This window comes from Haliotis asinina, chromosome 15, assembly GCF_037392515.1.
Source record: "Haliotis asinina isolate JCU_RB_2024 chromosome 15, JCU_Hal_asi_v2, whole genome shotgun sequence".
NCBI classification, from domain to species: Eukaryota; Metazoa; Mollusca; class Gastropoda; order Lepetellida; family Haliotidae; genus Haliotis; species Haliotis asinina.
In genome coordinates, this window is record NC_090294.1 from 16,346,452 (window position 1) to 16,361,180 (window position 14,729).

Genomic DNA, 14,729 nt, shown 5'->3' on the forward strand with positions numbered 1-14,729 from the left:
ACAGCATTAGGAGTCAAGACCTCTGACTTGTTTATGCATGTCAACCTATCCAGCTGACAGAGTGATGTTTGTAATGTCAGTAACAAGATTCTGTTGTCCAGACTATTACCTACACCCTGCCGTCACATATCTAGAGTCTTGCTGAGAAACATGTTGAACAGTGCAAACAGTCACTGGAGATAACAAGTTTCATCCTAATGAGCTCAACTGACAACGTAATTAAAGAAAAGACATTCCACATCCCTTTTAAGGGTTTTATTTCCAGATAAAACATTCCACTTATCCAAAAGGACAGACTTGTGTGGTAAAAGTAAAGGTTTATATTACTAAAATCTCTGGCCTTCTAGGAAAAATCAAAACAATAAAAATATCTGATGTACAAACTGACAGCTCCATGACACTGATCAAGCTCTGATGGAGACTGTAACTCCCAAGCCCTGATAAACCATTTGGGGACCAAACCAATCTGCATGATGATCGATCACCCATTTATCCACATGGTGAGAGGTGAAGTGTGTGACCTGGCGTGAAACAGTCTGGGTTAGTAACGACATCAGTTTTTTCGTCCTTCTGTACGTGGGTTTTGTATGACCCTTAGGTTTCACTCATTAGTTCAAGTTCACACCAAGGTAACTGAGGTTTTGCACTCACAGGCCCTCATGTCATTGTGAGGATTAAAGATTTTTTTTTAAAAATTCTAAAAAAATTGAGATGACCCCTCCCTGACTTGAAACGCTTCAGTGTACAGTATGTCTAGATATATTGTACTGTGAAACGTTTCAAGTTGGGGATCATCACAAAATTATTATATTTTCAACATAAATCTTTAATCCTCACAATGACACAAGGGCTTGTGTTTGCACCCCAAATGTTGTAATGGTCACAGTACACCACAGTATGTGAGGCTGAACACAATTGTGAGGTTTCATACCTTAATTCGGGTTGACAACACAGTCAATGGATTTTTACAGTACAATGGGTGAGGGTTTCACACTAATCAGTGGATTTTATACAGTCAGTGGTGTCATGCTTTATGGATTTTGTCTTTAGATACACTGTACAATCAGTGGGGCTTCACACAATTCAGTGGATTTTCCTGTAAACACTACACTTGTTAATATAGCTGCTGTCATTTACACGTTCTGAAAAATTCATATTAATGTCCACAGACCTTCAGTCTTAGTTTACACCAAAGTAATGCAAGTTTAAAACCATACAGGTTTTGTGTGGTACATTTTAGTTCAGTGAAGTGTCATTAATCTGACATTGTCCGTTGCAGGCAAATTGTCGGATTACCGAAGATATCGGATTATCAAATTCAAGTGCAGATTAAGTTCATAGTCAAAACAGGACAATCATGGATTCTTTTGCATGCCTGGTAGACACATTATTGGTGAGTTATAACTGTTTGAAATGTACTCTCTGTTAAACAAGAAAATATTAAAGGAAGGTGCACTTGCAAACCCTCTAACACAAAGGAGCATCCACTTTATATCTATGGGGAGAAGAGGCAAAGGATTTTTTTAAAATATTTTTTGTGGGTGGATTATTATTAAAAACATGTAGATTGTTTGATGGGTCACATCAAATAAGTAGTTCATTGGCTGGAACAAAAAATAAATTGCTTCAAATCACAATACCCATTCTTTAACCCAAATCAAATGGAGGCTCCCTAACAATGAGCTTTACTGGACTGCTTATTCCTTTAATCAGAGCGACACTATTAATATGTACATGAACATGTATTAATCTCTCATCAGTGTCGGCGATAAACAGATCAATGACAGACCGACCAGTGTAACCAAACCATGGACTATGTTAACACATTAAACAGAAATAGCCACACTAATTAATAAAAGATAGAAGCTGCATGAAAAGTGCACCATGATAATTATACCATATTTTTAACACAAACTGAATGCATTTCCCTCATTTATTGTGAATGGTTTCACATGAAATAATGCAAGAGTTACTTTCTAAATGCATCTTAAGAGGGATTGTCTAAGACATTTCAGCACTGAGATCTGGGTGTGGTTGTACAAAGCAACCTCAGCAGTTAAGGTAACCTTAACTCCCATACCTTAATGCAGACTTAAGGTAGTCTTAGCACTAGGGTGACCTTAACTCCCATACCTTAATGTAGACATAAGGTAGTACGCTCAGGTTGTTTTGTACAACAGCATCCTGGTACAAATTTGGGGAGTTCATACACTGATATTTCTATTTGAGGTGTGGTCATAATCCATAGATTGGCTGCTCTTTGTTTGTTGGTTTTAATGAATGTTACTTTGGTACAATCTCTGACCTGCTTACTTCATATTATGTTGCTGAGTGGCATCACCTCATCATATCTGACATAATCAGACTAAGGTTTCATTTAGTCAACTTGGTTGACATCTCACACTTAATAATAATTATTATCTGGTATATATTTATATTATGAAAACTCGTAAATCACAAACAATGCCCATGAACAAATAAACAATAAATACTATCACACAGTAACAGACCAGTGCTACATCAAATAATTAAAATATTGCACATTTGCTCAAAATAAGGAACAACAGCTTGATTTTGACATTTTTCACAGGTGGGACAGTCGAGGTTATGGGTTGAGATCAGACCTTTTTCATTGGTTTTCAAACATGTGCTCATTACATGACTTTAAAATAAAAACTGTACTCTGATGGCACCTGTCTACATGATAAAAGCACATTCCTTTCCTAAATGCAGGTAACAAAGTATGTCTTTTAAGTACAAGGGGAATAACTCCACAACACCTTCCTGCCAAAACCTATGGCTGCTTTAAAAACAAAATGTACCAGCATTAACCTATTGCCCTAGCAACCATTTATGTTGAACCATATATCCAACTGCAGGATAAACATACATCTCTCAATCCCTTGATTCATAATCCTGTTAAAATGAATAATCTTATTTTCACTTCATGACAGTATTTTCCTTATTAAGAATATCAGTGACATAATATCCACACGTGCTTGTCATTGTCAACTAACAGCAGTAAATGAAATAAACCCTAACATTGCTAGACATCAGGGTTGGCAACTTAAAAGTGTTACCAGCCAGAAAGGGATTTAACCAGTCCAGACACCAAGATATGGTGAATTTGCTCTGATAAATGGAGCAGCTAAAACTTTTACAGCTGGCTAGCTGTAAATTTAGACTGTCCATCAGACAGGCCTTATTTCATACACTGCTAAAAGTACATATTATTCCTGCAGAGGGTACTTAGACAATAATCCTTAATAAATCCACAATGTCTTTTCAATATGCAGACAACTTGGATGTTTTCAAGAAAGAAATATCTCCTTAATCAAGGAGTCTAACAATCATTGTGAGCAATATTAAGTAATTATCACCTTGTTCTAGAAAACATAACTCTATATACAAATGCTCAACTAAAATCAACAACTCCAAATCGTCCTGGCAAAGACCGACTTAATAGTAAACAGACTTACCAAAAACGATTGTCAAAATATTTTTTCTCCAATGAAAGCTTCCCTTAGGTGCCTATAAAATAGTGTAATAATATATTGGGTTACACAGAAATTCATTTCATTGCTAAACATAGCATCTCAGTCCATATAGTTTTGCTTTTTTTCATGTGTTTTACGATTTAACCAAAGTTTCATTCGGGATAATAAAGCATTATCTTATCTTATCTTATCTTATCTTATCTTATCTTATCTTATCTTATCTTATCTTATCTTAAACACTGTTGTAAGTGATGTATATATTAATGAAGTTATGTTTTGCAAACTTTCTTCCAAATGTTTCAACAATCAAACGTGCGCAACCATGAACAATCAAAGTTGGTGATTATTTTTTAAAAATCTATACACATTCATCAAAGTAATTATTTAGATGCTGCAAATAGTTAAGATATATACACCTAAAGTAACATTAGAAGAATAAAATATTTTCAAAATTACACTGTTTCATTATTCTTAAATTATTTCTGTTTACTGATCAATACTCAGAAACATTTCCAATGTCTTCCAGGCTCTCTTTTAAGGTACGTCCTTAAACATGGAAGAACACACAAACTAAAAAAATACCTCAGTCCAGGTGAAGACAATGTGGAAAATAAAATGCATGACAAATGATATATTTAGAAATATAATCATTTACACACATTTCCCAATTCAGTGAAAAATACACAAAAACAGTCTCTAAATTGAGACTACAATAAAATTATATATATGTATATATAAATGAAGGTTGTGCTGTAATGGACAGTGCGAAAAGGTAAAAAAAATGTCTGACCCATCAAGGCATTAAACAAACAATAGCACTTAAAGAGTGATATTTTTCTATGCAGGGTCAGTTAGGCCTCTAAACACTCGTATTTTCACATTGTTTTAATATAGTATTATTGCGAAATAGATGAAATACCAGTGGAATAAAGCAGCGTAAAATCAAACTTGCTCACTCACTCATTCATCGAGTGATTCATTTACCATGACTAATATGATGTTATTCAGGCAGAACTTCAGCTGCAACTGCCAGATTGATTTCAACACAGGTGTAGCTGTTTTTGTTTGTGCGTTGGCTCAAAAGTGTATAACTATTTACTTAAAGACATAAAAAAATGTATTCACAAAAGTTGTACATACAATTTCATTCTTTCGTAACTAAGAGCAGCAGCATTGAAGTTCTACTGTGGAAAGAGGGAACTGTACTTAGTCCTTTGTTATTTAATAGTTTAGAGATTATTTTTCTGAATTTGTGCTCAGAAAAAAAAAATTGGTTCATGCACTGATTAACTTCAAAACATATATTTATCTCTTACAAACATGAGAGCACACACCAAACATTTTTGTGTCATACACTTATCCTGTAGTGACATGGTGTCCACAATACAAGATTATATACTCAAAAACAAAGTTAGGGATCATGGATATTTTGGGGGAATGAGCACACAATTTCATAAAATATACCCCCAAATATTCATGATTACTGTTTTTGTTCAACATAAATGTTCCAGTACAATCTAATCTTTCAAAATTAATTGATCACTGTACTGAATCTAGCAGCAGTATTGGGGATTAAACTATTATGAGCATAAATTATGATTACCAGAAGAAATATTATAGCATCACCATTATGGAATCCCTTTGATCATAAAATGAAAACGATATGATATCTAAGGTTCTGCTCAACCTTCTCAAACAAATCAGCTTTCATAAGGGTGGAAGCACAACTTGAACTTTGATATTGTTGACATTCTTGTTACCGTCACAGAAAAACATACTGAGAAAGCAACATTAAATTTGTAGTTTACCTCACGTGATGACCATCAGTCCAACGAGTATTGTCACAATAGTCACTGTACCATCCACCAATGCATGATATTACTAAAACAAGTTTAGAGATCACTTGAATCTTTCCCATATGAAAGAATTAGGTGACCTTAACATTTTTAACTGGTATTCCTGCATGTGATACAATCATTAGTGATTCCCTCTTACTTTTTATTTCAAAGGTAATGATTGGTGTCAGCTTATTTTGATATTCTTGGGAACAATTTAATGGTAATTTAAGTTTGTATATGCCTCAGTTAACAAATGACTATATAATAATTGTTGACCTCCACAAGATATGCACATTCTGATCACTGCCATTATCACAATACAACTTAATCATTCACGACAATGTCAGAATTCAACTGTTTCAGGATGAGGAGGGCTGGACTCTTCTTCACTCTAAACAAACCCTGAATACATGTGTACTGAAAGTGTGATCAACTGTCCACTTTATCATGTGAATCAGTTAAACAGCAAGTCACTGTAGTTAGCCAGGAGGCTGACGATACTTGTGCTGTAGTTGGTGGTTGTCCGAACAACTTTCAGACGATCTGCCCGCTCGAAATTTGACTTCACCATTTCATAATACTCTCCATCACTTAGTGTAAAGGACTTTAAGTGGGGACAGCGCAACCTGAAACATAAACAAAAATTAAATATATTTACATTTTGTGAATACAATCTACGTAAGTGTGCAAAAGTGTGCCATGCCTCAATCCCTCCCTTTTTTATGAAGACGAAAACTTTTAGATTTTGCAGAGGTATTAGTAATCTGGTGTACAGTTATTACAACACAAAAACAAGACTCAGAAAAATGTATGTCTCCACACAAACAGATTTTGATATATAATGCAAGTTGGTTTGAAAATCAGTTACAGTCACAATGGAAACATCTACACCAATCAAGGAACAGACAATATGTCTCCCTTCCTTTCTGTTTCAGTGGGATGAGTTAAGGTAAAATTTTACGTCACATTAGAATTATGTCAAACAAATAGTGACGAGACCAACTCTGCACAAGCTTCAATGGTTGATGAGACACATCTTGTGATAAAGTTTCAACATGGAAAACAGGACCATCAACCACATGCCACATAGACTATTTGCATTCATTTACATAAGTCTTGCCAACAGAACATCTTTTCTGAAAAGCTATAAACGTAGTTCAAATTTGGAGATAGCTGAACCTGAGATGATCTATGAACTTGTTGCTCTTGTCGCTGTATCTGATTGTGTCTGGGTCCCACTGAATCTCCACACGCAGCAGCTTGGGGCAGTGTTGAGCAAACGCCTCCACAATCTGGTCCACATGGACGCGACTTGACATTTTCAGGAACCAGCCATTTGCAGTGCCAAGACAACACACTCTGTAAAACAGACAAACATAAAAAACAATATGATTGCCACACTGAAAACTGAGTTTGATTGCCAATATGGGTACAATGTGTGAAGCTCTTTTCTGGTGTCTGCGCCATGATATTGCTGGAATGTTGCCCAAAGTGGTGTAAAACCATACTTATTGACCAAACAAATCTGAGTGAGTGAGTGAGTGAGTGAGTGAGTTTTACGCCACACTCGGCAACATTTCAGCTATATAGCGGCAGTCTGTAAATAATCAAGTCTGGACCAGACAATCCAGTGACCAACAACATAAGCATCGATCTACGCAATCAACCAAGTCAGCAAGTCTGACCACCTGATCCCGTTAGACGCCACAGTTATGACAAGCATGGGTTGCTGAAGGCCTATTCTACCCTGGGTAGAATAGTACCTACTTAGTACCTACTAGAATGAAATGCTTTGATGTTTTGACAAGGTAATATTATAAGTGCCCAGAGGAACATGGGTCCCTCAAAAGGACATGACCTTAAGGTTTTTGGGAAAATGGTACAATGAGCCATGTGCAACCCAGGATAAATCCCTCAAGATGGCATCAGTAACACTTGTTTGCCACACTCAGCCATATTTTTGCCCTATAAAGGCGGTGTGAAAATAATCGAGTCTGGAAGAGGCGATCAAGTCATAGACATCACGAACATCAAGCTATGAAATTAGGACACAATGACATCCATCAACCAAGTCAGTGACACACGATCCCATGATTCACCTCACACTACAAGCATGGGCTGCTGAAGATCAATTTTAACCAATATCTTTGATAGACACAAAAGTTATATAAAGCAATTTGTAATAAGTGTTCTGTTACCAGTAAAATTAACACCTTGTAAATATGGCAAGTGTTGGCATGGCAGAAAAAACTTACTGCATTCTCTTTATGAATGGAATGACATTCAACCAGAAGTTCTCTGTGAGTTTGGGTTTCCCTGCTAACATCAGACCCCGGAGACTAGGTCCGTGGATCTGCAGGAATTGGTACAGCGTGTTCTCTGAAAGTGCATGGGTGTGGCTAACATCCAGGGCTTGGAGGCGGTTAAACTTGCCTTTCTCCATCAACTTTTCCAGTACCTGGACAATGTAACAAGAAATATCAGGGGAACATGAAACCAACAAAAAAAATAAAAATTCCAATCTTGGAATGGCCTATCTACTGTAATAAACTGTCATGACAAATGTGAATGATGCAATCGTAAAATCAGTAAAATATCACATTCTTAATTTCTCTGTGCAACACAGTGTAATGTTCAGTCATCTACAGACAAACATTTTGCCTCTGTATATACGCGGTATATAATTTGGCTAGAAACAAATAATTAATTTATGTTAAAAAGTAGCCTATGTGAGACAGGAGATTCAGAGGAAATCTAAACTTATTCATTTCCGGTTTTAGCACTCCAGAAAGTGAGTGAGTGAGTTTAGTTTTAAGCCGCACTAGGCAATATTCCAGCTATATGGCGGCAGTCTGTAAATAACTGAGTCTGGACCAGACAATCCAGTGAGTAACAGTATGAGCAACAGCATCGATCTGCACAATTGGGAACCGATGTCATGTGTCAACCAAGTCAGCAAGGCTGCCTAATCAATCCCGTTAGTCGCCTTTTATGGCAAGCATGGGTTTCTGAAGGCCTATTCTATCCAAGAACCTTCACAGGTCCATTATAGAAAGGGCCAGACAGAAAGGAAAGTAATGTGGTTCATGGGTTGTGAGATGAGATATCTTCTTCAGAGAATGAAGATGAACACCATGTCTTTCACAAAGTTAATTTAAGTAATAGTTAATAAAGTTAATAAAGTTTCAATGGCACGTTTTCTCAAAGCCATGGTACAGCGTGTTGTGCTATGACTGTCGGAAGTCTACATTACAGTATAGGAGGTAGGACAGTCATAGCTTTGTGAAACAGCACTCAGGTTATCAACATTATTGATTAGCTTCCAAACACTAAAAATTACATTGATAGTCCCATCCTTTTCAATATGTGTATAAAATCACAAGAACAATTGTCATAAATCTTATCAAACAAATGTATATCCTTTGGTATCAACTGTTCAATATGCACATTTGCACACATCATAAAATTGTACGTGTCCCTTTTACAATAATTATTAAAAAATTGTTTTTCATACTTTGTCTGAAAAGAACTCGCAGTGCCCGAGACCGAGGTACGTGAATCCAGGCATACGTGTGAGTACATTCTCCAAGCACTCTGCTGAAAGCTCTGTTGAAGTGAGATCCAGTTCAGTGACACATGAGGTCTCCCATGGTACACTCTGCATGTGTGCGTCTTCAACACCTACAACAGCAACATCAACACTTACAAGCGAATGAGATTCACATTTGTCAGTAAAGCTAATGTGTATGACAGAGAGAATCTTTTGACATCAAATATATCAACACTCAAAGCAGTGTTCGAAATGAACGTTTTTATGAAATAGCACGTACTTGCAACCTGGTTTAATATTAGGTAGCAAAATCTTTTACCTGGTAGCAGCATTTTTCTTACAGTGTAAAATACATGATTTAATCTGTTCATAGTGTTTTCAATACCACTGCATACTAGTATTTATCAAGTTATGCAAAAGTAATATCTTTACTTGTATAAGCTGACAACATTTTATCACCCTTCCGCTTCAGGAAATGTTGAATGGCCATATTTAAACATACGACACAGTAATGTTACACGTCTCCACATGCGCACTGAAAAGTCGCAATTATGCAAGTATTGCTATGCATAAGTGACAAGAAAAACTATGATGAGCATTTTTTGTTTTTAAATTGAAATACCAGTATCAGTAAGTTTACGAGTGAAATGACACAGTGGGGATCTTCGCTTTGATTACGGTTAATTGATTAGCGGTTTCTGTAAAAAATTCCAGGTTGCAAGTTGTTGCTACTGTGTGCTTTTTTCAGGTAGCAAAATAGGATTTTGAATAGCAAATTTGTTATCTCAAAGATTTAAACACTGAAAAGTGTTAACATGAGGTTTAAGCATATTCTAGCTAGTATCAGAATGTTTTGACATATATCAAATGATACTTTACTGAGATGTTGTAGATCATCAAAACTTAGTTTTCAAACTCTCTCAGCTTGCAAATAGTAATAACCTATGTTTTGCGAGTAAAAGAACATTTTACCAGCTCCAACTGTTGAGAGATTAGTGATGTCATTCAATTGTGACATCACAGTAACCTGTGATGTCACAATGGTTTAAAAAGCATTGTGATGCAATATCACCGCAGCAATACCTCCTTAGGGAATCTAACTTTATCTCACAGGCCTTCTTTGGCAGTTATTTAAATTACTACTGTCAACAGATGTTATCTGCTTTTCAGCTTTTTGGAATCATTGAACCATTTCTGTTGCTCAGTAGAAACGGTATCTTAGTTTACATAAGGCATTCAGATCAGAAAGACAGAACATGCTGATTTGTTGTTTAACGCCACACAATATTCCAGCTATATTGTGGCCAGAATGTGCAAATCTGCAAGTGTCGAATACATGTACATGAATAGCTGTGACCCATAAAGGCAGTATTATAAACGGCCTGATTAGACACTGATTAGTGTTAAATGGGAAAAGAGGACCATTGCAAATAGAAACATAAAGCAAAAATATCCTTAACCCTTAACAAAAAACATATATATATGAGTAACATTTGAAATAAAGGCAGGTTCATGACCCTGATTGCTTTAGCTTCAATTAGAACATGAATCAGTGTGATAATGGTTTGAAGAAATTCAATGTTATTGGTTGAAAAGGTATATCAAGTCTGTAAATGCACTTTAAATGTGTAATATTTGGAATTTCACTTCTCAGTACAGTAGATATTCAAGTATTTTAGCTGAGACAAGAAACTTTAAAAATTTGGTGTTTTCTAAAACCTAGTCAAGAGGGCCAGTGTAAACCTTAACATGCTAATCCTCACAACATTTAGCAAGCACTGCTTGAAGGAGATAAAAATGTTAGGATGTTCCATTTTCTGTCATGTTTGTAGCAAAACTGGCGCATTTAGAACTACTTCAGAATTACAGACATCAAACACTACATTCAGTCTATTTGGGCACCATTTTGATTTTAACAGTTATTAGCTGCAGACTAGCTCCTGTTTCAAGATTTGTCATGACATGAACATGGTGACGTTGACCTTGAATTCAGCCTTGTTGATGAAGTAAGTCCATGATTTACCTGTGTGCTGAAGGAGAAGGGACTTCAGCTTCTTGCAGCGTTGTATCAAGGTCTTGAAGGATGACCCTCGCACTCGGAGACAGAAGTTGAGAGCCAGACATTCAAGATGGATACAGTTGGAGGTCAACAGTTCGATGTGGGAGTCATCGATAAAACCAATTCCATAAAAGTTTACAATCTTTAAGTTTGGTGTGTGCGCTTTGATCTTACTGATGTTGATCACTTCATAGCTGTCCTCATCAGATTCAGTGGACAACTCAAATGTACCTGAAAATATTACAAAACGGGACACTTTGAAGTCAGTCACACTGTCAGGTGATATCGCTGAGTGGAAACTTGGTGTATGGCAGCGAAAACCCATGTTTTATAAAATAACGGACAGAAATGATGATAGGATATTGTTGACTAATGTAAGTTGACTGATTGTGGACCATTGCAGCACAGGAACCCGATATCACACTGTAGGTTAAACATAGACCATAGAAATACACTCATGTCATATATATTAATTTACTCTATTAATATATATGACATGAGTGTATATCTATGGTCAATGTTTAACCTACAGTGTGATATCGGGTTCCTGTGCATTGCAGCCAACAAATGAAACAAGTGCTCATGCTGTTCACCACTGGGTGAACACAAGATGCTTCAGTCAACTTGTGGTATCCCTGTAGGTATGGTACTGACATCATACCATGTACCCATGCCCAGCGCATTCAGGCAGGAAAGGGACACAACTCTGCATGTCATATCTGGATTTTGTTTCTTGTCTCACAGACAGTTATGATGGAGTTTCATGATGTGATCTGCTCATTACAAAATCCCCTAAACCAACTGACTGATGTTTTGCTATATTAATGCTCTTGTTTGTCATATTCACGCATATGATTCTTTTACAATACCAATCAGATCGATACATTTTCATACCACAGGGTTATAGGCGGGGGGAACGGCTTCCAATGGCAGTGAAACCCACATAATTGCACATTTGTGGTAAGTCATGTGTGTCTGCACGAGTTTGCAATTTGCTAAACATAGACATCCTTCTTGGACACAGAATACTCACTCCAGGCCAACCATTCCTTGTTTTATTCCCTCTATTCCAGTAATTTAACAGGGCAATAACACGTACCAGCTTTTGGTAAACTGCATCAGGGAACTAAGCTGGCATCTACACCCAAAAAATATATGATCCTGCATGAGTGCATTTTTGTGAGCAAAGGATTGTTTATGATGATTTCTAAGGAGAAACATGTAGAATATGAATGCCCTCTTGCCACCATCACCATTGAATTTAAGAAAATCATAAGTGACCTCAACTGCATGTCATGTAAAATATTGCTGACACACTTCTAAGCTCATGTGTACAAATTTTATTATTCCTCTCTACATTCCCAAAACAGAGTGGGTGATCCCAATCATTGTCAATGAATGGTCCCCAAGAATGATTATTCCTGTATTTTGCCTATTTTGCATCATTAGTTCCTTGAGATACCAGCAGTTTAACACTCACTCTAACGAAGTATGCTCTATCTCAGCTAAACTATTAATCAAACAATAATTAAATACAGAAAAAGAGTGTGGACAACACAAAATTTTTATCACGATTTTCAGCGCCAATATTTTCAATGAATTAAGTCTGTCATGAATTTTATTCCTTTATGAACAACATTCATGCCACTTTGCACACATTCTAGGCATTTCAAGCTGTTTGGGTTATTTTCAAGGCTTTTTCTGGCTGACACTAAAATTCAAGCACTTTTCACCCTGTATTAACCAAGCATAGAGATTTTGTTTATTTACTGCAGATCACAAGACAAATGTGGATTACATATGACATCTTGAGAAAAAAATCTTCAAAAAGGATAAGTGAATTACCAGTGAGTGAGTGAGTGAGTGAGTGAGTGAGTGAGTGAGTGAGTGAGTTTGGTTTTATGTCACTTTTAGCAATTTTCCAGCAATATCACGATGACCTTTTTCATGGAAAATGCCAATAACCAGGGTTAATAAATGCAGGGAAGTAACGTGCAGCTACTCTTTATCCCCAAAATTAGTTTGGTTAAATTTTCCACAAGCTTTCCCGACAAGGTGTTAAAAAATAAATTGCCTAGGTTAATTGACCACAGCTTAACACAGCAGTGTAGCAACACACTGAATAGATCAAAGTACAGAGTCATCAGGAAAGCCTCAGGAATCGACAGATGGTTACTTCATGTGTGTGTGGATACCATGTGTGTGTGTGTACAGTAGACAGCAGTCAGACTTACATTAACACTGCACGGTCTCCAAGGCCTATGCAGAATGTAACAGCAGGGCTGACAACACAAAGCCTGATTTGTATGCTCATTTGTAATTGTCTGACTAGGCTAATCTGGTAGTGTAATTATCAGAAGAATTGATCCACGTATTCCAGGCACAGTTAAGCACACTTCTCACGAAATGGGATAAAAAGATGTGCCCAGGTGTTCTTATCTTGAAGCCATGGATGGAAAATTACCATGAAGCTTTCGATTGAGAATTAACAAACAAATCATTAAGCAATCTCCTGGAAAAGCACTATAACTAAAAGGTTCCGCAGGTCACCTGATTTTAATTAAGGGTGAGTGACTTTGGTCTTACACCACTTTTTGCAATATTCCCACTGGGGAGACCAGAAATAGGTTTCTTACACAGCACCCATGTGGGGAATCGAACCATAGTCTTCATCAAGAGAAGCAAACACTTTAACCATTAGGCTACCCCACTGCCTCCTTTGTCACAAGTATTTGTAATATTTGACGCAATATAAAAAGGGATAAACTATATCACACAAACATGCTCAACAAATTTAACACTAAGATGTATCTAACAAAGTTTGAAACTGAAGAACCACAAAAAAAATCAAATTAAGCCAACCATCTGTGGAGGACATTAGTGATGTCTAACAACAATACATTAATTTGGGATTGTGTCTTTAAAAATAAATACAGAGATATTCAAGGAAGATATTCTGAAGCTCGTAAGTTAATAAAATATAGTTCAAGAGATGTTTGTTTTGTGTGTTATTGACCTACCTATTAAGTGCATGACTTCCAGTGATGACAGACAGCTGTATATCCTGCGCATGAACCCCTCCAGAAAGATGACCTCTGAGAGGCAGATACAGAGACTTCGTAAATTGCAGGGGAAGGAGTTGAGGTCATTAAAGTCATGGAGTTGCATGGCATTCGAAAAGTCCAAGGTCATGTTTCGAAGATTTGGGCATTTGTTTGACAGTTCATGTAACACAGGTGCTTGAATGAGTTCACTTGGCAGCTCAATATATTTGAGAGTGACACCGAACCGAAGACTTATCAGCGCCATGAGAGTTTCTATGTGGTTTACATGAAGACCTGAGAATTCTGGGCGGAGCGACACGCTCTGCCATAGTCGACTGTCATAAGCGAGAAGACGCCATTTCCGACACACTTGTGCCACCCTCCCAAGCTCCTTGTGCTTCAGAAATGAGAAGGCATTGAGCAAGAGCTTGTCTGGAACCTTTTCGATTGTCACCGCCTGAAAGATATTAGGAAACAAGTCAACATATAGTTTGTGATTACAAGGTATTACAATATGGCTAGTATTGGAATACAGGCTTTGATTAGATTCATGTTCATGAAATGTGTGAAATATCTTAAAGAGGAGTTTCTTTTATTACAAGTAATCCTGTTATGATTCATTTCCATATTCAGTGACCCTTCGTGAATTGAATTCACTAAATTCTGATCAAATATTTACCAATATTTTACAAAAGACTGTTTTATACTTTGAACGTGGCTGTTCGCAAAATGGAATACTTA

At 36.7% G+C, this 14,729-nt stretch overlaps 1 protein-coding gene across 2 annotated transcripts in view; it reads right to left on the minus strand.

Annotated features, from left to right (window-relative positions):
• Nucleotides 1–240: 240 nt before the first annotated feature.
• The window catches only part of LOC137266428 (F-box/LRR-repeat protein fbxl-1-like), a 59,132-nt gene continuing 44,643 nt past the window's right edge, over nucleotides 241–14,729 (minus strand). For both annotated transcript variants that reach the window (XM_067801921.1, XM_067801920.1), the window contains exons 2-7: nucleotides 13,965–14,445; nucleotides 10,909–11,175; nucleotides 8,850–9,016; nucleotides 7,591–7,793; nucleotides 6,515–6,694; nucleotides 241–5,961 (exon numbers count right to left, since the gene is read on the minus strand). In XM_067801921.1, the coding sequence (XP_067658022.1) occupies nucleotides 5,790–5,961; nucleotides 6,515–6,694; nucleotides 7,591–7,793; nucleotides 8,850–9,016; nucleotides 10,909–11,175; nucleotides 13,965–14,445 (1,470 nt within the window). In that variant the 3' untranslated portion in view covers nucleotides 241–5,789. The remainder of the gene's footprint in view (nucleotides 5,962–6,514; nucleotides 6,695–7,590; nucleotides 7,794–8,849; nucleotides 9,017–10,908; nucleotides 11,176–13,964; nucleotides 14,446–14,729) is intronic.